Here is a 24,277-nt window from a genome sequence, read left to right as displayed (position 1 = left end):
TCAAATTTAGCTAGTTCTTTATAAGTATGAAAAGGGTTGGGTAGCGCGATTTTTGTATGAACAGTCAAGTCATTGTGGTTCAGACTTGAGACAGTAAAAAGGATTACTTGCTTGACCTTTAATGAATGTTTTCCCCATTATAATATTTATTATAATCTTTGAAGAATTGTCTACTGCATCTTTGCTTTTCTTACATAAGCCAAATTCTACAAAATACTGCATAACGAAAAGGTCCAATGCGAACAAAGAACACATTAGGTTGGGAAAATAAAATACATCACCCAATTATATATTATTTTCTCCGTTTCATAATATAAGACTTTCTAGCCTTGCATATATTCATATGAATGCTAATAAATCTAGACATACATATATATATATATACATTATTTATCAATTGATGAATTTAGACCAGGCTAAAAAGTCTTATAATATAAAACGGATGGAGGTAGTATGAAATTGTCTAATGCATTTGAACCAAGTCCAAAACGACATATGTGGACTAAGTTGAAGCCGATTAAGATATCACACGCACACATGAGGCCATAAAACATGCCATGTGTAGATAACCTATATAAACACACATTTATTTTGTTATATTCACTGGATACTCCTTTATATTTTATACCCCTTTGGTTTCGTTAGCTTGATGGCGTTGACTTTAAATCTATCTTCGACCACTTATCATATTTTTAAAAAAATATATATAATTATCATTTATTTTGTTATGATTTATTTTATTACTAATGAAATTTTAAGCATGACATATATTTTTGTATATTTACAAAAATAAATTGAATAAGATGAATGATTAAACACATACCTAAAAATTAAAAATGTTAAACATACAAAATTAGAGATGATATGGATCCAATTAACTCTTTTTACGTAAAATTAACATGGCTTATCATATGTTTGATTAAGCATTAACCATATACATTAGTATGTGATATCATTTTTAACATGTAGGCTTATATATGACATTTCAATCAGTGCCCACCTTAATTAAATTAGTCGTGAAGTGTCATTTTGGTTTTGGTTTTCACGCATTACAGAAGTTTGTGTACCGAAACGAGTGATTTACAAATTCAAAGCCTCGTCTGCCATGAATGCAATTTCCTCCAAAAAAAAAACTTGGGGGAAAAACTTCTTTTCAAATGGTAGTGTGAATTTGCCTGGCGAGCACGCTGTTTCACATGAGATTTTTGCTATTCTGCTGCTGTCAAAAGTTGGCTTCGTTTCTTATGCTATTCCAAAATTTGTACCTCCGCTAAAATATCATCTTCAAACAACCCCTCTTATTTCCTTTGACATTTCATCTATTACATGCTACTTTACAGTGATTTCTATTTTGTATGAAGATCTAGGACAGTTTTGCCCATGTGGCTAGGGTTGCTGTTAGGGGCGGCGAGCTTGGGGGGAGCAAGGAGGGCCGGTTGCGAGGAGGGGCAGCAACCCTGCAATGGCTGGTGGTGAGCTACAGCGGCGGCGAACCAGCAAGCTTGGGAGGGACGAGAGACCAACGGGGACGCGACCGACGAGCGGCCTAGCGACGGCGCAAGGGGAGGGGGGCAACATGAGGAGGAGGGGGCGACTGGGTGAGACAACCAACGGACGGCCTGAGGGAGCGGCGACACGAGGGAGGGAGCGGCGCAAAAGGGGGGAGCGGGCAGCAGCGTGATCGACGGAGTGAAATGTGGAGTCATAACAGTTTCTTCTCCAGGAGCTACCGATCCCCTTTTGGTCTCTGGAGGGGCAAAATCGTCCAACCTTGAATTAAAAGGGAAAAATTCTTATTGAATTACCAGCGGATATAGAAATGGCAAAGAAAATGAGAGGGGTTGCTTGAAGATGACATTTTAGCGAAGCCAAATTTCGAAATAGACGAGCCAACTTTTGGCAGTGACAAAATAGCAAGCTACTGTTTTCATTTGACAAGCTACATTCAGCAAGTATTTTCTGCTGTAAGAAATTGTTCATAATTTTTTGTTAACATCACTTGAGGCAGCTACATTTTTAACACTAAAAGAATCGAATACTGGTGCCAGATCATTGATTAAGCATGAAAAATTAGGTTCAGTTGCATATGAAAATCAACAATTTCAACATCAGACACCTATCAGATACTGAGAAAGGAGAGGATCCAAATTCTTATGGCAGGTTGCTAAATTTCTAATCTAGTCATAAATTTAACTATCTAATTTTCTGATCTATTCACAGCCTCAATTATCTACTGATTCACTAACCAGATTCTGCAGATTGTCAGGTGACAGGTGGCATAGTGATTGATTGACATATGAATTACCAGATCCCATGCATATGGGGATAAAGAAGGTGGTAATTTACTGTACATCAGAAGATGAGGAATTTTAATGTGTAACATCACAATTCTCAAGCATGGCTGCAGCCTGCAGAGCCATCATCCATGTAAACCACCCATCAAAAGGCATATGAAAAATTGGTACAGTTGCAGCATTATACAAGGTGAATTATGAATGGCAGAAGAACTAAGCATCACCCACTGACCACTAGACAGACCCAGAAGAGAAGATGCAAAAGCAGCACAGAGGCAATTTGCAAAGAGCATCAGAATGTACAGATGTTTCCAGCATACATACAAAATAATATAAACCTTAGATAAGCCTCAAAATGAATTAGAATATATTGTAGCATTATTATTCTTTGAGACCCAGAAGGGGCATCCCTCAAAAGTTCCACTAGGAAAAACACAGACCAGCAAGATCTCTGGTACATACACTTCAGTAAGATAAAAACCAAGAAGGTGAAAAAAAAAATTTATCATCCTGATAACAACAGCTAGCACACAATTTGAAAAACGCTAGAGCAGTTTCTACTATACGAACAAAAACCCAAAAAGGGGGGCCTATATGGGGGCAGCGCCGCCGTACAACTGAACACTCTTCAGATATATATATCCCGCAATCTTACTTCACATCTCAACCAAGAAAAAACACAAGGTTGCCAAAACCTAAACTCGCTGTAGAAATCCGAAGCCACAATCTCAAACCTTACATAAAATGGAAATACGTTTAAAAGGTTCTCTGAGGATATATCTGATCTCATTGACCAACTCCCTGGTGGTTAGCTCTATTAACTAACCCATTTCTGTAAATCATGTGAGGTTCAAAATTTGCACCTGATGCACCTGTGGTTCTCTCCTCAACCTATTTTGACAAATGTTGTTGTATGTGAAAAAGATTCCTAGGCGGCGACATTGCTGCACAAGGAAATATACAAGTTAGAGATATATATATCAATGCATGCAGAAAATAAAGAGCAACAATGAAAAAGGTTCTGCTTCAGTGATAAGCAATCATATATCATGAGAATGAAAATCACTCATTCAAATTAAGGCAGAGCACAAGCTTTTCACGATAATTATTTTTTGCTACAACAATATCAACAGAGGAATGCTTGACAAAAAAAATGATTACATCAGCGCCCCTAAGCAGTTCATTTCAAAAAGAAAAGGATCACTCAGCTTTCCAAAAGTTCTAAGATGAATGTATCCACTGTACAACTGGAGGACTAAGCTATCAAACATCTAATGACTGCCATATGTAATATTTGCATTGCGTATGCAAAACTGTAATGCCATGTCTAGTTGTGGTAAGAATTAGGATTAGTGCATATCTGAAAAGAGTTTAATCAGGTCATTTGCAGAAAAAAATTAAATTACTGAAGCAGTTCAGCAATATTCTGTACCCCAAAAGAAAAAAATTGGACATTTCAGCTAAAGTTAATCTTAAAATATAATATTAGCTTACTGAGTAATAACTCCCAATCAAATTTTCAAGCCATGTTGAATCTGGAATCAATGAAATATATTTAACTACAAAGGGACATAATTTTCCCAAATATCTTTGTCTTAAATACCTTAAGCTTGGTGGCATAAGTGCATAAGAAGTAAGAACTAAATGGTTAAGAAAAATAAAAAACTAGGCATCAGGCTGAACCCATGACCCTAATTTGGCTAATCATATTTATTTGGCTACGCAACAAGAACAAATTCCCACACACACAAAAATCAGAGAATTGCCACGACATTGCAAAGTGCCACCTTTGCTCAATTTCGGTCAGCCAGAGAAGATCAGCAGGAGCTTTAAAAAGCAATGCCTTTTATAGTTGTACAGGAAACAGGTTGCAGAAACTTAGCACAAGGGTATAATTTGGACTATATATTGGGGATCACACATGCATGTTCACGATTAATGAAGCATCATCATAAATATGTTAACTGGGATTTCCAATTCTGTATGATGCCACAAACACAATATATTAAACACTTACCCAATAATTGGTGAGAAGTGGGAGTAAAGTTTCTAAACCAAGCAAGTATTACTATACTGTTATGAACCACAGCCCAAACTGGATGCAGAGCTTTTTTACAGCTACAAGTTTAACTGCTATACTACTTAGACAGCATGTTCAGGCTTAAAGTGAATGTCAAATGCCTGCACGTGATGGGTATATCATCCAAACAAATTGATACATATCTAGTACATAAAAAAAGTGTAATATTAAACCAAATAGTGAAATAATCAATAAATCATGACATACATTTTTCACGTGACAGTTGCAACAATGAGTATTTTAGCTACCTAAAGTCCTCCAAAATTAAGTATAACAGCACCTCTTTGGCTATAACATGGCAAATTGCTAAATGATCTTATCACAGTTGGAAGATCAATGCCATTTTCCTAGGGGAACACCAGCATTATAAATCCAATGGTGGGGATATTTCCTATATGGAAATAAGCATTTGAATGTTCATGGGTTCATGTACCAATATTGTTTCAGCACAATGAATAGTAGTCATCTAAAACTATTGCTTTTCACACTGATACCATGATACCGGCACACCTATTACCAACGCATGAAACGAAACTAGGGATTGAAACACTAACCAACAACAAAACGAAACTGAAGACAAACAGAGCATGAGGAATACGAATATATCTAACCTCTATTTGTTAATGCCCCATGTAACCTGCTGAGTTCTTTGCTGTAACATCTGAAGCTGCATTCCCAAGCCCATACCCAAATGGGCTGGTCCCATCAAGCTCGGAAGATCCAGATCTCCAAGTTGTATCTCCATATATGGAGCCACCACCACCACCACCTGCTGACGAATCTCCAAAATTCCTTCCGTATCCATTTGTTGATTGGTTGAATGTATTAACACCACCTGATCCAGCATTCCTTCCATAAGCATTGGTACCAAGACCAAAGCTGGTTTCACTAGATCCATAACCAAAGTTCCCACCGCCATAGCCTGAGCCAGCACTAGCACCTTGTGCAGGCACAGGAGGGTTTCCCCAGTTCACATTGTTGTTCCCAATTCCACCAAGGCCCCCATTGGCAGAAGACATGAAGGAATTAGAACTTGCAGAGTTGGAAGAGTAACTAAGACCTGAATTACCCCATAAATTACGAGCCAGCGAGTTGAACACTGACCCAGTATTGTCACTGACTCCGCCATAGCTAACATTGCTATTGTATCTACCTGAATTTCCACTGTAGTATGGATTAAGCTGCCTTCCATACTGGAGACTGTTGTTGAAGCTTGAGTTTCCCCCAATACCAGGGTTCATCCCTGGATCAAAATTCATGCCGACTCCATAACCACCACCAAAAGAAGGATAACTACTACGGCCACCTGACAGAAGCCCAAACCTTGCATCCATCCTCATTCCATAACCACCTACCGGGCTTGGATTATAACCCTGGGTGTATCCATTGAGGAAGCTATTGGCTCTATTCACGAATCCACCGACAGGAGAACGCATGCTCGGACCAGGTGAGAGTTCCTTAGGAACTGCCCGCTTGACCTCAACCATCTTACCGTTCAGTTCATGAAAGGTCTTGAACAATGCCTTATCCACAGCGTCCTCTGAATCGTACGTAATGAACCCAAAGCCCCTAGGACGCTGTGTATTGTGATCATACATCACCACAACGTCAGTAATCGTCCCAAATTGCTCAAAGTACTTCCTGAAGTCTGCCTCTGTCACGGTGGACGCTAGACCCCCGACGAATATCTTCTTGGTGCGGCTTGGCCCTGGTGATCCATGAGCACTGCCACCACTCTTGCTCAGAGCATGCTGATCGTCCCTGGGAACAGCTTTCTTCGCCTCCACCTGAACAAAAACAAACCGAAACATTTCTGAATTCTTCGTAAATGGCAGCAATCACCATCAGCCACAAACCATTTTCATCAACAGCGTGGATCTAAGCACACCACCCGGAATCCAACACACGGCCAGAGGGAAGGAGCTTTACCATGCGGCCATCGATCATGTGCTTCTCCATAATGACCCGCTCGGCGACGGCGGGGTCGGCGAAGACGATGAAGCCGAACCCCCGGGCGCGGCCGGTGGCGCGGTCGCGCATGATGACGGCCTCCACCACCTCCCCGTACTTGTCGAAGTACTCGCGGAGGCGGTCCTCGTTGGTGTCCCACGAGATGCCGCCGATGAACAGCTTCCCGGCGTCCGCCTCCATCTCCTCCTCCTCCTCCTCCTGCCGCCCCTGCATAAAAACCACCCAACCACAAGCACGCGCACCCGATCCCGCCGGATCGAATCCGCCGCCCAAGCCACGGTCAGATCTTACGCCCCCCTCAACACCGCCGATCCTCCGGCCGCGCGCAGCCGCCCCGGCCGGCAGATCTAACCACGACCCACGCACCCCGGCGAAGAACCGATCGGAATCTCCTCCAATTCGGCACGAAATGGCGCCGAATTAACCCGACCAACCATCCGTTCATCCATCCATTTCATTTCATTTCATTTCATTCAGGTGGGGGGGAGGGAGGGAGGGAGGGAGAAGCGAGCACGCACCGGCTGATCGATCGATCGATCCGAGAGGGCGGGCGGGCGGGGATTCGCGGCGCGCGAGGGTGTGGCGTTCTTAGGATCTCGGGGGAGGCATGGCAACCTCACCACCACCTCCTCCTCCTCCTCTTCCTCTCCTTTCCTTCTTCTCTCCTTGTGTTGGTGTGTGTCTCTCTCTCTATTCTATCTCTCTCTCTCCGCTTGCTTTTTATTATTTATTTTCTGTGCCTCTTCTTTTTCGTTCCATGTCCTACAGAGCCTTATATATAGCTGTGTGTGTGTCTTTTTTTTTTCTTCATTTCGTTTGTCTTTGTTTTCCTTATTTTATTTTATTTTTTTTGGTGTATGTCTTTTTGGTTTGCTTCGTGTAACGTTTGTGATCGTTGTTATTGGGGTATTTATTGGTGATGGTATGTTTTATTTCTCTATGATCTTTCTTGATCGGGTTATATGATATGTCTAATTTATGAGTTGAATCTGTGGTGTTTATTAGGGTTTTGATTCGGCGCCTAGTTATTTTGATATCAACTTTGTCACTAGGATTACATTGTATTTCAGTGATTCTTAGTCCTAGCAATGATGTTAAAATATTTTATATCCTTTTTGAGTTAAAAAATTTGTGGGTCTTTTTTTCTTTTCTCATTTTCATTGTATGGTTTATTTAAATTATATGGATATTAAAAATCTATTGATTGTTCATTTAGGTTTCTTTTTTCCGTGCCACCAAATGTTCTTCTCGTGTAATGTAGCTTATTTTCTACACTATTAGTCATGCCATCTCACCACATTGTTTCTTCGTCGTTTCTTCGTCGCTCACGGTATTGTCGCATGCTTGTACCTTTTCTCCTCCCCTCCCACGTTCTTCACGTACTCTGACGTGTAAGGCCCAGTGTATTGTCCGTTTTGCGCGAAAGTAACAGCATGGTGTTTTTTGTTTCCTTATAAAGATAAACCAATATCTTTTTCCGCCACAAGAACAAACTATACACCTCACCATGTATTTGGCTTCTACCTATGGAGAACCGATACACTTATTCATTTTAAATAATCTTCACATCTGTATTACCCATGCACGGGGACCATGGGATTGGAGGAAGATTAGTGCCCGAAAGCTAGCCATGAGAATGACAAACATCATGACCAGAATACATAAACATTACCGACTTAGCCTCTAATTAAGAGAAGCATGGGTATAGGGCTTTTAGGTATGTATTCAGGACCGAATCATTTACAATGAGAGGATCGAGTCAATTAGAATTCTACACTGATTTGAGTTGGTTAGAATATTATCTATATCGAGTTTACTTTATAATTCGTGATACAAATATGCTATCAAATGTCGATGCAAAATATTATGTGTTTCTTATATTTGTCTTTACCTAGGCCCTTTCTACGAGATAAATTTTTGTTAATGTTCCTCAAGAAGACACATCTAGATGCAACAAACTTATCACCAAGCGTACACTAGGCACTCACTTTCTTCCAAATTAACTCCTAGCACCCCAAGAAAAGCACACGTCCTTTAGAGACACTTAGAAATTGTCACAAATACCGGTAACATATTGATGTTTTTCCATTGAATAGATATATCTGTATCTCCTAAATTTTATGGACATTTATCCAAACGTACGACTTAAACTCCGATGAACTGAGACAATAACAACCACCTACCTAATACGGATATAGCATTTCAACAATGTATCATCTAGAGATGAACATAATGCCACTCTCAATGTTCTTAGTGTGCTCCCCCCCTCTTGAATGGAACCATTCGTTTCATCGACACACTTTCCAAGCTCTTAAATGGTGTAGTTTTCATAAGAACTTTATATATGTGAATTTCTTAGAAAAATTTTTAATCCATTGCCAACTTTATAATATTTAATTAATTCATTTATACCCTCGAATAATTATCCCAAATCATCCGGCTATTCAGAAAATAACACACTGACATCTAAATTGAAAAGGGACAATCTAGAATTTTATAATGACCATATAAGATATAACCCCCTGTTTTGCTAGGCTACTATATTTTGAAATAAAGAGAGTAGTTAGCGGGAGATATATCTAACTATATCCCTACATATGCTTGATATTTCATTTTACAAAATTGTGCCCTTCAAAAAAAGATTAAAAATCCTAAAGAAATATATACAGTTTAAAAATATCAATTTATCGCATCATCATCTTATATTTTAGTTTGCATTTACAACTGAAACCATGTTTATTTTGAGCCCATTTTTCTCTCTATTTTTCTATTATCTTTACCCACAGTTCACAAAAGTAATTAATTCTTCATCCTGTACTGTTTGTACTAGCGTATTTCCTTCCACTATTTTCAATACCATCCCATGCCGACCACTAAGATAGTAAGATGTGCATGTAGGTAGCTCAGGGGGTGTTTGGATCCAGAGATTTTTTTCCCTTGTCACATCGGATATTTGAACGTTAATTAGGAGTATTAAATATGACTGATAACAAAACTAATTGCATAAATAAAGACTATTTTATTAGACAAAATTTTTAAGTCTAATTAATCCACAATTAGCAAATGTTTACTTTAGCATCACATTCAATAATCATGGACTAAGTAGGCTCAATAGATTTGTCTCGCGAAATAGTTCAGAGTATGAGGTGAGTTTTATTAATAGTATATATTTAATATTTCTAATTAATATCTAAATATTCGATGTGACAGGAATTTTTTCCCTGGGAAAACAAACATGGACTCAGTTTCAAGTTTGTGATGGTATGCAAAATGGTATATTTTGACGGGTAGATGTGGATCTGTGATGAGATTGAAAGAAAAAAAAAAAGAAAGAAGAGGCTGTGGTGTGGTGTGGAATATTATGCAACTTTGGTACCATCTTGTTGTTGTTTTCTTGATGGGGTGCAAATAGGAGTTGATCAGCGTTGGATGCAACTCATGGGCATTATGGGCATTTTTCCAAAGTGGCATGACAACATCACCATGTGGAGGTTAATGATACATCTCCCATAGCCATTAATTAGTGGGATGTTTCTGTTTAAGATCTCACGTCATTTTCTTTGGAGGGGGTTAATTCCTCTTGAAATTAATCAAATTTTGGAGGGGGTCATTTCTATGTACTGTGCTTTTTTTTATTCTTTTAAGTTACACTCGAATGATCGTGAGTCGTTCATTGTTTTGGATTAACAGATCTAATTTTTATTATACTACGCTGGTGGCATGTGTAGTAGGAATTATATAAGGGTAAAATTGAAACTAAAATATATAACTTTACGATAAATTTATGTGTGATATATCATGTTAAAATAGATAACTTGACAAATATATCTTACTAAAGTTTTAAATAAAATATTTAATATATATGCTTATAAAAATACATAGTTAGATCTAAATTTTAGTACACACTACTGTCACTACTAGTGAAGTTACAGCGTTCTTTTTTTTTATTTGATAGAAACCTGCATATTTTCCTTAAGAAAACTTACTGTTTTTTTTAAAAAAAAGTTTATTGGTACTTGAAATGTTATAAGGGGGAAAAGTATCAGCAACTAGGCAAGTAAAGGGTTTAGCTTTTTCTTTGATATGAAGGGGATGGACAGGATTATCTTCTTACAAATATGAATAGCACATTATATTGTATATTAACTGTATATAGGTATGTATCTCCATTCCAAGATAATCTTCTTTTTCCAGGTCTATCTTGAGGTAGCTCATTGAGGTATATGCCAATAAAAGGTCTCAGTTATTTGACGGCATCTGTATATATATACATATCCTAAGCTAAGACTGGGCAATTAGCTACCTGTTCATTATGATTGTGACATGTGATTTGTACAAAAAAAATATGATTAATTAGAGCCACTAAACTTCAGGGATTGCCTAGAATCGTAAGCCGTTAATTTTTTTGTACTTTGGACCTTGATGAATTTCTTATTGGAGGCCAACAGGGGCAAAAAGGAAACACTCATGCCTCTGCATATGCAGGGCTGTGCTTTTCAGCAGCTTCTTTGAGAAGTTTATGCTCACACTGTATAAAGGGCTTTTGATGTGTAGAAAAGTTGCTACAGATGATCTAGAGAGCACCAAGCATATAGTAAAAATATTGCAAAAAGCAGATGCTACAATATCTGCATACATAAAAAAAATAATATGTATACTAGTCTGCAAAATGACCATGAGCTGAAAAATATAGGTCCATGCAACTTTTTAGAAATAATATATTTTCCTTTGTTATAGACCACATATACTGAAGATATATAGGATTGTATATTTGTCTGTAGATTATATTTTTAGGAAAAACAGGAGTTCAAATATGAATTACGAAGTACTCTCATGTAACATGTTCTTGCTATCTTGACTTCTGATTATAAGACTATAACAAATATAGCTGTGTGTTTAATTTAGATTGTTGTTAGTGTACCCACATGTAAACTTGTACTTGTGAATTATTGATCAATTTATATAGTTATTAGCTGTCCTATAGTTAGAAGTTTTCATAAGTCGTTGACTTTGGATGAGTCTAATTGGGCTCTGATCTCTGGTTAGTTTATTAATTTTGGTTGTGCTCATTCTAGAGGTAGCTATCTTATAATCTTATTTCCAGCCACAAATTTAGATATTCACGTTTTTTTTAAAAAAAAATCTTTTGAAGACTCACGACTGGTACATGTGGCTCAGCACCAATAGTTCAACACAGCAGCATATATAAGTTTTATTCTGAATTTCGTGAATATTAATAGGTATTTTTGCCCAGGAATCAAGCATAACTATGTAGTGAGGTAACATTTCATTTATCTGGATAACATATTTGCATCTAACATATATAACTAACTAAACATAAAAGATATGAAAATACTGACACAGCTGTGACAACAACAATAAAGACGCCATGCCAAAGTAAAACAACAAAGTCGATTTACAGAATAAGATTTGTGATAATTGTGTTTTCAAGTATAATTTATAGTGGCAGGAGAAATGAAAGAGATATGCTTGGAAGATAATTATGTTTTTTTACCATGTCGTTACGGCAACATATTTGAATTTGCGATATCTCTTTTTTAGAACTGAATTTACAATGTCCATTTTGGTTTTTTATATATAGGAGAAAAAAAATCAAGAACCAGTCACTATTGGTCCTAACATAGTTCGGATTTTAAGGTGATTAACCAACATTGCCAGCAAAGTATCACCAAACATTTGCAGCCAGATAAACAAAACTAGAGAAACAGCTATGAAAATATTTAATTAATTTATTGCAGAGAAGATGGAGAAATGGATGGAATGGTTATGGTGGGCCTTTGCTGGGCTCATTTATCATTGACATGGGCTTCATCAATCCACTATCCACTGAGTCTGTGACTCTGCACTGTTAAAAGAAACTGTGGCCTGCAGTACATAAGGAAGACCATGAATTTAACTTCAATTCAATATAAACCCGTGCAATTCATATGTTTGTTAGCTTGTAAGTAATTAGTTTTCAAAAAGATAATGAATTAAAATACAATAGAAGGGAGTACAACTAACTAGTAGCAGACTGTTTTTCATATAATACAACTAGGAGTACTAAATTAATGCTGCAAATAGCAATGCAAAGACATGGCTTGCTTAGTAGGGCTCTAATTCCTAAATTTAACTCTAGGAGCAAAGTCTGGTGTGAAATTCTCAATCAACTCGAACCAAGTTTCAAGTTTCACCTCTCTAGTTTATTTTTTAGATCACTCTAGCCCGCTCCATTCTTATTTTGGATGGAGCTAAACTGTTTGGTTGAGCTCCGTCACCATGAGATGTAGAGCTAGATCCATACCAAACATGCCAATAAATTAACCTATGACAAAGTATCACATATGAATATGATCATCCATGATTCATGCAGCTGGAGTGTCCCAAATTGCCATGACCTGGTCACCTAGCAATTTGATAGGAGCAGAGTAACTAGAGAGGCCCCACATGGCACAGTGATAGTGGGCACTGATCAGGGTGATATAATACAACCAGGTAGGGTTGGATGGGCCATGCACAGATACACTGAAACCACAAGCATGAGAGTGAGTGAGCTAAGCTAGGTTGGATCTTGGATGTTGATGGAATAATACCTCGTGGCCCCTGTGATTAAGATGTACTACCATATGCTCATCAAACATATTAATGGGCAATGCATATATGCATGTAGCCGCTCATTGGACATCGGTTTTTCTCTTAAAAAGTACTGTAAGGTTAATTAATTACATGTGTACTTGAGTTTCCTATCTAGTCATGTGCATAAACTTGACGATGTCATGAGATATGTGTTTCCTAAGGTCATCGTCTGCTTGTGGGCCGATCAACCGTACTCAAAATTTAATTTTAAAAACTTAATTTTAGAGTTAATAAAACCGGAGTCATTTTTTCAATATTGGCTTTAAAACAACAATAATAGTGGCATAAAAAAAATTTCCTATAAATTAATTTTGATTGATTCACTCGTATTAATTTTATAGCTTATTAGCAGTAGCTCAAACCAGTAAAAGCTTAATCTCTGAAATTAAGGAACTTGGACATGTATATTTGTATCCATAAATAGCTTGCAGTTGCAGGATCTCTCAGTGCTAGTTAGCCAATTGGTATGAGTAATATATATGCTGCAGTACTGGTGGCATACTGGCATGTTCTCGATTTATCTCACTCTTCAAGTCGTGGTCCTAGCTTCATCTTCAGCTAAGCTGGAGGCATGCATATGCAGTCCCTCCTAGCTAGTTGTTGATCGGGAAACTATTACCAAGTACATGACTCCTTGCCTGAACTTTTAGAAGAAATTTATGATCCCCGGTAGGTATCAAATTTTATACTAAATCTTAACATACATATTAGAGATACTAAAATTTATATTAGAAAATATAACAAGTCCCGTAGTATCTTAAAGACTATATATTTATGCATTGCGAATGATAGAATGGTTCCGATTCCAAATAAATATAATCTTGAACTGGAGATGGCTAGGCATATGCAACACTCTGCATTGGTTATTTAATTGTCCAATTAAACCTTAGGGGCCTTGATTGTGCCACTGTCTATGTTTCATTTTTTTTAATCAAAGACGAGCTAGAATTAAGTAGGTTAGTTTGGTAGCTAGTATAATTGGGTATATATACAGCTTATTTTGCACCTAACTCGACGATATTAATGTCAACCATTCGTACGTCCCATTGCATCCAAATCGAACAAAACAACACAACTACTTAAGATAACAACCCACAGCAATGGACGACCTAAAGTAATGAAGTCAGTGCAGCTGATGATAGCATGGGAAGTATGGTGCGAGCGCAACAGGCGGAAATTGAAATATGACACGAGTTACCGTTGCCAAGGTTAAAAGCCAAAGACCAAGCAACTCCAACTTTCTATGGTGGTCGTCGACCCCATCATCAACAACATCAACAAAAGGATTAAAGAGCATTTCCAAGAGATGTATAAAATTAATCTCTAAAAAAAAATTTTGAGAATTAGACTAGAAAATATATCTCTAACATCTTACCAAACACATTACTAATATTTACTCATGCCTAAAATTACCTCAATTGTATCATAAATCTGGGGCAAAAATATGAGTTCCTAATACAAGTTATTTATTTTTAGATTTTTTTTAGGAGTGTATAATTTTTATGTCTAAAATTTTTTAGATGAACTCAATACAAATTTTTGGATAGTAAAATATTGACATTCTTTTGGAGATGCTCTGGCAACCACTTGGACATTGAGAAGTGTGTTTTCTATACATATGAAGCCTCTAACAAGTACACAAGTTGTTGTCAATGCTTGCTCGAAACACCTGACTATGTTTTCAGAAAAGAGAGAAACATCGCATGGCAGCTCCAAGGGGGGAAACATTGCCATCGACATTGGCATCTTTGGGACTGGTCAAAACTAGAGCAAGATTTTCGCCCAATGTTGTTGCTTCATTTGAACTACATTCTCCGGTACCTCCTCTACACCTGCAGTCATTTGTCCTTTTTTGGTATATACATATTTTATAGTTTAATTGTAGTTTTTGACATGATTAGAATAGATTAAGGTCCTATTTGGAACCTATTATTAAGTGAATTATTATGATGGGTTATTCTAGGTCATTAAAGGGATAAATTAATTTTTTACGAAATAGGTCTAGCATATAGCTAAATAAATGGTTTAATAATACAATATTTTTTTAAAAAAGTATATTTTTAAAAGTGTATGTAAATAATCTATTTTAATAATCAGATGAAAATATTATATCAAACTGATTCGAAGGATGATACTATAATACTCTCTCCAATTTCATATTTTTGTCATGTAGTTCAAAACCTGATAATATATACCGTCACACAATTAAGTCATTAAAAGTACCTTAATGAAAGTAAATATTTTTTGTTTTAAAAATAATAATAATAAATAAAGTTTTTTTATACATTTAGAATACTGTATCGTCGTCCAAAGCAATAAAGAAATATAAAACGAAGGGATTATAATATACTACGAGATTGAAATTCAATCGAGAAATACGACCGCGTGTGTCGGTGACAGTGTCCGTCTACGTCAGCGGGTAGCAACCATGACGACAGCCCGACTCCGGTGGTCCCCACGTTTTTTGAACGGGCGCCTAGTGTGAACCAGTTCTTCTATCGTCATCCGACCATCTCTATATATAAACCCTCGCCGCTGTCTCCTCCTCCTCCGCCGCCGCCACCACCAGCGCGAGAGCGAGCGCGCACACCGTCTCCGCCGCCCGCCGCGCGCGCGGTCTCTCTCCCTCCCCGGCGACGCCGGCCTGTACGTACAGGTATATACGTGATCCTCTCCCTCTCCCTCTCCCTCCTCTGCCTCCTCCTCCGGTCACCGCGGGACGCAGGCGCGCGGACGCGGCGACGCACGCCGGATCGTCGTCACGCGGGGTTGATCCACGTACGGCCCCTCCCCGGTCGGCGAGGGCCGCCGGCGCGCGCGCGCGCGTGGCCAGCCGGCCGGCCGGCCGTGTACGTGGTGCTGTGCGTACGTCGTCTCAGCTAGCTTACGTGTCGTCCCCGCCGGCCGTCCATCACCTGTCTCCGGCCGTCCACAGCGGATCGATCTCACTCAACCGAGCCCCTAGCGGCTAGCCCTAACCTCGCCGGAACTTCGCCGGAGCTAGCTATGTACGATTGGCTGGTCGAGACTCGAGTTGAGGTTTTCGATGGAACAGATGGAGGGGGGCATGTTTGCCTCGCATGGTTTCTAGCTTAGAATCTTGGAGCATATCGGTGTAAGATCATAGGTGTTTGATTTGAGGCTAGCTAACTAGTTTAATTTCTCCATGGACAACCTGGGCGGGATTATTTGAATCAGAATTGATTTACAGATTTTCTAAACTACATTCGAATAAAAATTCAAGGCAAAATTTGCAAATTTCTAGCCGTCCGATCTACCATACACAATCGGTGCTTTAGTTAACATTTCTTCCATTTCTAGTGATTTGGATGAATTTTGACGTATACAACACGATTCTTACCAGTTACAATTCCTCTATCTCAAAATAAGTTCAGTTAGATGCCATCTTCGACTCTTCGTCTTATTTGAATTCTTTTGCGATTAATATTTTATTTTTATTAGATGATAAAACATGAATATTATTTTATGCATGACTATTTTTTAAGTTTTTTAATAATTTTTTAAAATAAGACAAATGGTCAAATGCTGGACACAAAAACTAATAAATGAAGTTTTTTTTAGATGGAGGTAGTAGGATAGGGGTTGGGTCATGGTGTAAGGGGGTTTGGAGGGGGAAGAGAGACGAGTTTCCTAGTTTAGGGTGGGGTAGGGCAGCGGAGGCCTAACACTAACGAAAACATTACTAGTTAGGTTATATGGTGGGGGTCATGGTGAAAGGTGGTTGTAAAGGGGAAGAGATGTGAGTTCCCTAGTTTAGAGTTAGGCTAGGGCAATGAGGCCCAATATTGACAAAAAGCAACGAGGACTCTTACTGGTTAGGTTAAAGGAGGTTAGGGTCAAGGTGGAAGGGGCTTGCGAGAAGAATAGTGGTGAGTTCTCTAGTTTAGGGCGAGGCTAGGGCAGCGAAGGATAGTAACGATAGGTGCGTGATATTAGGTATGTTGTTGTAGATGCAGGGATGGAGGAAGCTGGTGGAGGTGGCATGGACATCAAGAAAATAGTGGTTAGATGGTGACAGAAGCCACCGGAGATAGGAGAGGAGGGTAGCACATAGTGCCGACTCTATATTTTCGAGGACCCTAGGAGAACTCGACACTATATGCCCTTAAGGCTATTTTTTATGTGTATTATTATATAAGAAATATAACAAAATCACACAAATAAATATTAGTAATATAGTAGGTAACAGCAGTCGGCAGATCACAACCGCAATTCACAGTATCTTTAAATTAGAGACAGGCAGACAGGAGCCCGGGACAAAGGAACTGGAAGTGGAGGCTATGACCTTGGTAGGCACCAGGCGGCCATCGCAATGATGGAAGTAGGGTATGCAGTGTTGGCAATGATGTGGTCACGTGGGCGCCTAAACCCAAGCAACTCATTAGTCGGTTGCAAGCCCTATGTAATGTATGAGTACAATATGATCAATCTCATATACGACACAGACATTGACGTGTAAGCGCATTGCGTGACACATGCAACCGCCCCCCTACCTCTCGTGGCCCCTAGGACATTGCCCCAACGGCCTATGGCCGGAGCCAGCCCTGACAACATGTGCATCAAAGTCTGAGAATAGGAGCTAGGGAGGTGAAGAATGGAAGCAGAGGAACAAAGTCACGGAAGGAGGGTAGCGGTGGTGTTGGGGATGGCTAGATGGTGGTGTAAGGCCATAAGCTCACGAGTCACACAAGAAATAGAAGGAAGACGACGAAACCGCTAGGCTAGAGTGGACGGTTAGAGATTAGTAGGGAATGAGGGATGGTAGTTAGCCACTGGATTTTAATCCGATGGTTGAAAATTCTTATGAATATGATATAGGCAATCTCTATACTATATTTATTATATGTTTGTTGTTATCGACCTTTCACCATTATATTATGATCCCTGCCATAACAAACAGTGTCAATTTTTCTCTTTTAATTTCTTCAATCAGTGGTCGATGAGTGATGATGTGCTATTTATTTTGGGATGCAATATCTGACCATCAAAAACAAATTCATATGTAGATGGTGACTTATCGAATCAAAATTTTGCAGGTTTAGCAGGTGTCTTAGCTTCCATGGCAACCTCATCCCGTGCAAATTCCCATCAGCGGAGCCCAGAGGAGATGCCACCTCCTTGCCAAAATGGCCACCCCACAGGCCTTCCAACATTGCTTTCTCTGGCCTTACCAAACCAAGACCCCTTGCTATATTCTGATCCACAACACAATTCCATCATAGTGAGTGCCGGTTCCAGATCAGTGACATTGCCTGGGGATCTGAGCAAGATCAGTGGTAACCCTGCTGCTGCCCTAGCAGTAGCTGTGAAAATAGAGGATATGGGGGAGGAGCCTGTGACTGTCCTGGACATTGTTCAGGGCAATGTGGGCATTGTTGCCAACAAGATGATGCTCATGCAGGAGAGGGCCTTGGAAGAACTCAAGGTTGCGACCCGGATGCTCATCGAAGGCACTGGTGGTGATGATCATGGCCTCTCACATCTTCAGAAGCACATTCAGGTTAGGCCTGACATCACACCGGCCGTGCTTCTAGCAGCTCACCATGTGCAGCTGGAGATCCTCGTTGCCATCAAAACCGGGATCGTGGCGTATCTCCATGAAAATGTCAACACGCCTCGGAGCCGTCTCGTTGAGGTTTTCTTTGATGAGAGGTGCAGGAACATGGCCTGCCAGAGTGCCCTCCCTGCCCGGGGCTGCAGGTGTGGGATCTGCTTCTTCAGGAGAGGCTTCTGCAGTCTCTGCATGTGTGTGTTCTGCAACCAGTTTGATTTCAACGTCAACACATGCTGCTGGATTGGATGTGATGGCTGCTCCCACTGGACTCACACTGACTGCGCAGTTCGTGAGGGGATGATCAGAAGTGCACTGGCGGTTAAGGATGGGATTGGCCATGCTCAGACTCTGTTCATCTGCACGGCCTGCCATGGGACTTCTGAGCTGCTGGGGTGGGTCAAGAGTGTGTTCCAACATTGTGCTAGGATTTGGGACGTCGATACATTGTCGCGAGAACTTGAGTATGTTCATAAGGCATTCGGTGTAAGTGAGGACATGAAAGGGAAGAAATTGTTCGAGAAATGTGGTGATCTGATTGAAAGACTAGAGGCTTTTCCGGCTGAATCTGCGATTCCTGAAGTCCTGCTACAGGCACTCCAAGGTATGTGTACTCTTGTTAACTAAATTTAGTTGTACATGGCTTACATCCTGCAACTTTATCTACTCATCTTATTATGATGATTTACTCAATGCCTGTATCTTTCTCGGCAATGACTATGTTGGGGATTTTGTACTTTAGTTTTCTTCCTTTATAGAAGGATCATCTCGTAATCACAAAGAATTGTCCGTGTCTGCATTGATGAGTAATTAATTTCTTGAAATTGTGACATGCTGGCATTCAATTTCATTTCCATCTTTTCAAGAGAAAGCAACTGCATATCTTTATTTTGTAAGCTGATTGGTTGTCCTCTGCACTTCAGTTTTTGCATACTGTTTTACTTGTCAGAATAGCTACAGTATGGGGCCAGCTTTGGTCGCTGGTGTCTAATTGTGTTCTTAGACTCCTTTTGCCATTCATTTGTTGGTAAATACTTCCTTCGCTTTTTTATTTGACGTCGTTAACTTTTAAGTGTATGTTTGATTATTCGTCCTATTAAAAATTATATAACTATTAATTGTTTTATTATGATTCGATTTATTAGTAAAGAAACTTTAAGAATTACTTATAATATTGTATATTTGCACAAAATTTTTGAATAAATAAGTTCATCATCATAGTCATGCTACAGGGGTGTGATCTTGCATGTTTAGGGCAACTTTAAGGCAATGTAACGATGCTACAGGTAGTCGGTTTTGGGTTGGTTTGTGTCGTATTTTGCGACATTTAATCAACTTGTTTGCTGGCCTATTATGATCTACAAATTACAGTAACTAGGGCATTAGAGTCAACAACAATCTATTTGAACATTTTTATCAAACAAAATTTCAAAAAGTTTATCTTCTGATGTGTTATATGCGTCCATATTCTCCAGAGCTTGAGCTTGATGAAGATGAAGTTCCCGAGATCACTGACGATGAAGAACTGGTGCAGCAGAACACTGATCTCGACGATGTCTGCAACTATCAGTTCTCTGATTACGTTCAAGAGGCTGTCGAAACGATGGAAATTGCTGCAGATAAGAGAGCCGAAGCGAACAAGAAGACTCGCCGTACTGTGGCGACGAGCACCGGCGGCGAGCTCGTGGCAATGGAGTGGCCGAGGAAGAAGGAGCAGGGCAAGCAGGCCGTGGAGCTCATGGTGGCGGAGGAGCTGCACCGCGTCATCCGGCTGAAGAAGGCCGAGGCCGAGATGTTCCACCACAAGGCGAAGGAGGCGCAGCAGGAGGCCGAGCGGCTGCAGTTCGTGGCCATGGCGAAGCTGCAGAAGGCGGAGCGGGACTACGCCGACCTGTACCTGAAGCGCCGGCTCGAGGAAGCCGAGGCCGAGAAGGAGCTCCTCTCCCACAAGCTCAACAACACGGAGGAGAACCAGCAGAGGCTGCTGGCGAGCGGCGGCGGCGCCGGCGCCGGCGCCGCCGTGCCGGCGCAGAACATGATGCTGTGCAAGATCCTCGACGCGCTGAGCGGCATGCCGGCCTCGTCGTCCAAGTCGGCCGCCATCGTGTCCAAGGCGCACGAGCTGCTTCGCGAGGCCCTCAGCATGCCGCGCTCCAGCCTCACTTCTGCCGTCGTCTGCGCGCGCGGGAGGGAGGAAGACGAAGACCCCCTGCAGATGGTGATGCTGCACGAGATCCATGACCTGGTAATTACCATGATCAAATCGAAGTGACGACATGTTTGTTATCGATCCGGTGTACTGGTAATCTCTCTCTTTGGACTCTGGAAAAAAATACTGTTCCAAGCTATAGTAGACTGTTCATCAGTGGATTGATTGTGTTTTACCGTTTACCTGTACTGCAGTTTATCAGTCAAATACTCAGTTTTTTACTGTCTAAGTGCTTGCTGACCTCCATCTTTTCGCTTTTACTTGTTTAAATTTTCAATATTAAATTAGAGTTTTTCCATAATAATTTATGAGTGATTCAAATGATATGTTTTTCTAACAAAAAATAATTTATAAATGAAACATTGATATTGTTATATACGTGTTCTTAACGAGCTAAAAGTTAATATTGGAAAATAAACTACGATGAAAAACTCTAAAATCAACTATAAGGCTAAAAAAATTAAATTTTAGGTTTTAAATATAAACAGAAGAAAAAAGATAAAAACGTGACAAAATTTTATTTCCGGAGACATGTTCTTTGACTTTTTCGCTCCTCGTTTTTATACTGCATTAGCTGTGATAGTATTAGGGAGAGGTGATCCATGACACCAGTGAGCTGCGTGCCCGTGGGCGCACGCACGGACACACATTAGCACGCCGTGCACGCGAACGCGACGCCGGCGTGCGCGTACGTGCACGGGCGAGTCGCGCGGTTTCCACGGGCGGCGTCCCTAGCTAGCTCGGCGACGCGGATCTGGTCGGCGTGCCGAGTCGTCGCCGCGAACAAGTCAACGGGAAATCGTGCAAACGAAGACCAGGAGGAGGAGCACGCCAAGTCAAAACCTGACAGCTTAATCTACACCTCATCTGAATTAGTCGCGTTCTTTTTCTTAACTATTCTTAGTATTTTGCTTAGATTTTATTGGAAAATTTTTAAAACTACTGGATGATATACTATTTTTTTAAAAAAATTATACATAAAAATTTCTCGTCACACAATTCTAAATTAATCCTTTAACTTTACGATTAATTCCATCGATTTTATTGTTATCCAGCTGTCACGCGAAACCAGAAAATTTTTTATCTATAACCCAAAGAGAATACAGCCTATATACACCATGTCTATACACCGAAGCACGTAAGCACGAATCCCGAGGTGATCCGGACGGACCAGACCATCCCGGTGCAGGGGAACGGGTTCACGCGGGGAGAGACGAAGAGAACGCGTGATGCACGCATGCCGCCGCGCGCGTTTTCTTCTCTATAAAAGCCGCTCTCCTCGTCCCGAATCGCACCACGCCTTAACTCCTCCGCCGCCGTGTGTCGCCCCCACCGCCGCTTCTCCTCCTCCTCCTCCTCTCTCTCTCCGGCGAGATCTCCGGCGGTCGGACCACGCGACGCGGGAGATGGTAAGTCCGTAGATGTACTGGTAGGATGGTTGGTAGCTAGCTTCCTTTTCGATTCGGGTGGAATTGTTTCGGGGGGAATCGGAGATCGGGATCTTGGGGAGGAAAGAGAGGTATCGCCTTTGCCGGGCTTATGCGCTCGTGTGCCGTTGAATTCCAGTCGGGAATTGGTAGGGATGTTGTGGGGTTTTCGCGGATCCGTGCGATTGAGCTGTTGCTTTCTCCAGATCTGGTGGGTTATTCGACTGATGATGATTGATGGCTGGGTTTTACGGAATTAGGTGCGATTTATTGCCGAAATAGAATCGAGGGGGGATGATTTGTTTGGTAGGTTTTCTGTTTTGACGACCCTTTCTCGCACTGATAGTAATTGTATTTTTTGGTGAAGTAATTTGAACGGTTGTACTAGTAACTAAAAAATAAGAACTAAAAAAAAATCCAACGAGTCAGTTTGTGTCAGTCAACTTTGTCTGTGCTAGAAAGGAACCATGCTTCAAAAACCTGTTGTTGCAACTTGTTATCTGATTCATGGTAGGTTTTTATACACTAGTTAGGAGTTGAAAGTGTTTCTTATGGAATATATTCTATTGAGCGTTTAAACAGTCACTATGGTTTAGGTAGTGCTTTTAAATGCTATGTAGACATTATCAAAGTTAGGTTTTGCAGACTTTTAGGATTACCTTTTAAAGTTCACAAAGTTGCTATTCGACCAATTTTCTAGGTTGCATTACTCTATTTATACAACTTTAAGGCATGTATCTTTGTTGATTAACGTAATGAATATTAAGTGTCTAGTAATATATCTTTAAACTATTTGCTGAGCAACATTTGGTTCAGTACGAGTATGATGTGATACAGATTTAACACCATTGCGAATTTCGACTTGCCATAGTGAGGACCATTAAATACTTATAAATACTACAAATAAGTGAATTTCATTTCTTTGGTGGACCATTAGTTGGTGTCCAATTATTAGTACATGGATCTGCCATTTATTTGAGACTTGGCAGATGTAAAGTAGACAGCAGACTTAGTATGAATATTTGTGTGTGCTGAATGATATGTTTTTTTGCATGAGCAGACTACTTCAAGGCGCCTTGCTGACAGGAAGACTGCAAAGTTCCAGAAGAACATTACCAAGAGGGGTTCAGTACCTGAAACTACTGTGAAGAAGGGAAATGACTATCCAGTTGGACCTCTTGTGCTTGGATTCTTCATCTTTGTGGTCATTGGATCATGTATGCCTTCCAACCTTCTCAAAATCCTATGTTGATTTTATTTTGCTGAAAGCTGTGCCGTGTTCCCTTAGAATGCACTTATGCATAGCGTATTATCAACTCTTCATTTTCTTTCAAAATGTAATGACAAATGAATTCCACAACATTAGCTTTAATTCTTCATGACAAAGCACTCTGTTTAGGTTTTTTCCAGGACATAATGTTCTTTTGGGTTTTGAATTGATGTTAGAGGAATTAAGATGCTGAGCATCACTCTGCTACACTGTGATGATGACCTAGTGAAATAGAGCTAGCTATGTCACTAGAAATTTAAGACTGCTATTTGTGCTTGTTTTATGGCTGATTTAGTGCATTTTTGATTAGTTATTTCAACTTGTATTCTAGTTTATCATTATCTTTTAGTCGTGTATGATACCAACAAACAAATCCAACACTGCAAAGAATGCCAAATCGTTTTACTGATCTTCCGTTGCAGTTGTGCTATCTTAAAACTTCTATATCCATATGAAACTTACAGTTTATTCACTCTACCATGGTGACTGACTGACTGTCGTGCTTTATTTTTTTTCTACTATTAGTGTGCTTCTAACACGATACACCTTTGTGTCTCTGCAGCTTTGTTTCAGATAATCAGGACAGCGACGAGCGGCGGGATGGCATGAAAACAGAGCTGATTGCCTGATTCAAGAGATTTGTTATACATTGCATCCGATCCAAGTGGCAGCGGCAACTAAAATGTTTGGTGTTGTCAGTGTTTTGAATGCATTCTCTATTCTGAAGTATCGAGTTACAGTGTTAACAGAATTACCTGTCTTACAATGTTGAATGGATAGTAAAGTATTACATTTATTTATACCATTTATCTCCAGTT

General features: G+C 40.0%; 3 protein-coding genes across 3 annotated transcripts; 2 read left to right on the top strand and 1 right to left on the bottom strand.

The window, feature by feature from the left end:
• Window positions 1-2,551: 2,551 nt before the first annotated feature.
• Window positions 2,552-7,038, bottom strand: LOC102707533 (heterogeneous nuclear ribonucleoprotein 1). Its single transcript, XM_006663004.3, has 4 exons — window positions 6,864-7,038; window positions 6,304-6,552; window positions 4,986-6,161; window positions 2,552-3,238 (listed from the first exon to the last, which is right to left on the bottom strand). The coding sequence occupies exons 2-3, from the start codon at window positions 6,523-6,525 to the stop codon at window positions 4,995-4,997; spliced, it is 1,389 nt and encodes a 462-aa protein (XP_006663067.1). The 5' UTR covers window positions 6,526-6,552; window positions 6,864-7,038; the 3' UTR covers window positions 2,552-3,238; window positions 4,986-4,994.
• An 11,023-nt stretch (window positions 7,039-18,061) lies between these two features.
• On the top strand, window positions 18,062-20,997 carry LOC102702701 (OBERON-like protein). Its single transcript, XM_040528575.1, has 2 exons — window positions 18,062-19,157; window positions 20,029-20,997. The coding sequence occupies exons 1-2, from the start codon at window positions 18,062-18,064 to the stop codon at window positions 20,823-20,825; spliced, it is 1,893 nt and encodes a 630-aa protein (XP_040384509.1). The 3' UTR covers window positions 20,826-20,997.
• Window positions 20,998-21,971: 974 nt separating this feature from the next.
• LOC107305248 lies at window positions 21,972-24,277 on the top strand. Its single transcript, XM_040528522.1, has 3 exons — window positions 21,972-22,171; window positions 23,250-23,406; window positions 24,022-24,277. The coding sequence occupies exons 1-3, from the start codon at window positions 21,992-21,994 to the stop codon at window positions 24,066-24,068; spliced, it is 384 nt and encodes a 127-aa protein (XP_040384456.1). The 5' UTR covers window positions 21,972-21,991; the 3' UTR covers window positions 24,069-24,277.

Source organism: Oryza brachyantha, chromosome 11 (assembly GCF_000231095.2).
Source record: "Oryza brachyantha chromosome 11, ObraRS2, whole genome shotgun sequence".
Lineage (NCBI taxonomy): Eukaryota > Viridiplantae > Streptophyta > Magnoliopsida > Poales > Poaceae > Oryza > Oryza brachyantha.
Note: the sequence above shows the minus strand (reverse complement) of the source record. Positions and strands in the feature narration are given on the sequence as shown.

Coding starts and splice junctions, on each gene's coding strand:
- LOC102707533 (XM_006663004.3), bottom strand. CDS start 6,525: ATGGAGGCGGACGCCGGGAAGCTGTTCATCGGCGGCATCTCGTGGGAC. Junction 6,162..6,303: donor ACATGATCGATGGCCGCATG/GTAAAGCTCCTT, acceptor GTTTTTGTTCAG/GTGGAGGCGAAGAAAGCTGT.
- LOC102702701 (XM_040528575.1), top strand. CDS start 18,062: ATGGCAACCTCATCCCGTGCAAATTCCCATCAGCGGAGCCCAGAGGAG. Junction 19,158..20,028: donor CCTGCTACAGGCACTCCAAG/GTATGTGTACTC, acceptor CATATTCTCCAG/AGCTTGAGCTTGATGAAGAT.
- LOC107305248 (XM_040528522.1), top strand. CDS start 21,992: ATGCACGCATGCCGCCGCGCGCGTTTTCTTCTCTATAAAAGCCGCTCT. Junction 22,172..23,249: donor ACCACGCGACGCGGGAGATG/GTAAGTCCGTAG, acceptor TTGCATGAGCAG/ACTACTTCAAGGCGCCTTGC. Junction 23,407..24,021: donor CTTTGTGGTCATTGGATCAT/GTATGCCTTCCA, acceptor GTGTCTCTGCAG/CTTTGTTTCAGATAATCAGG.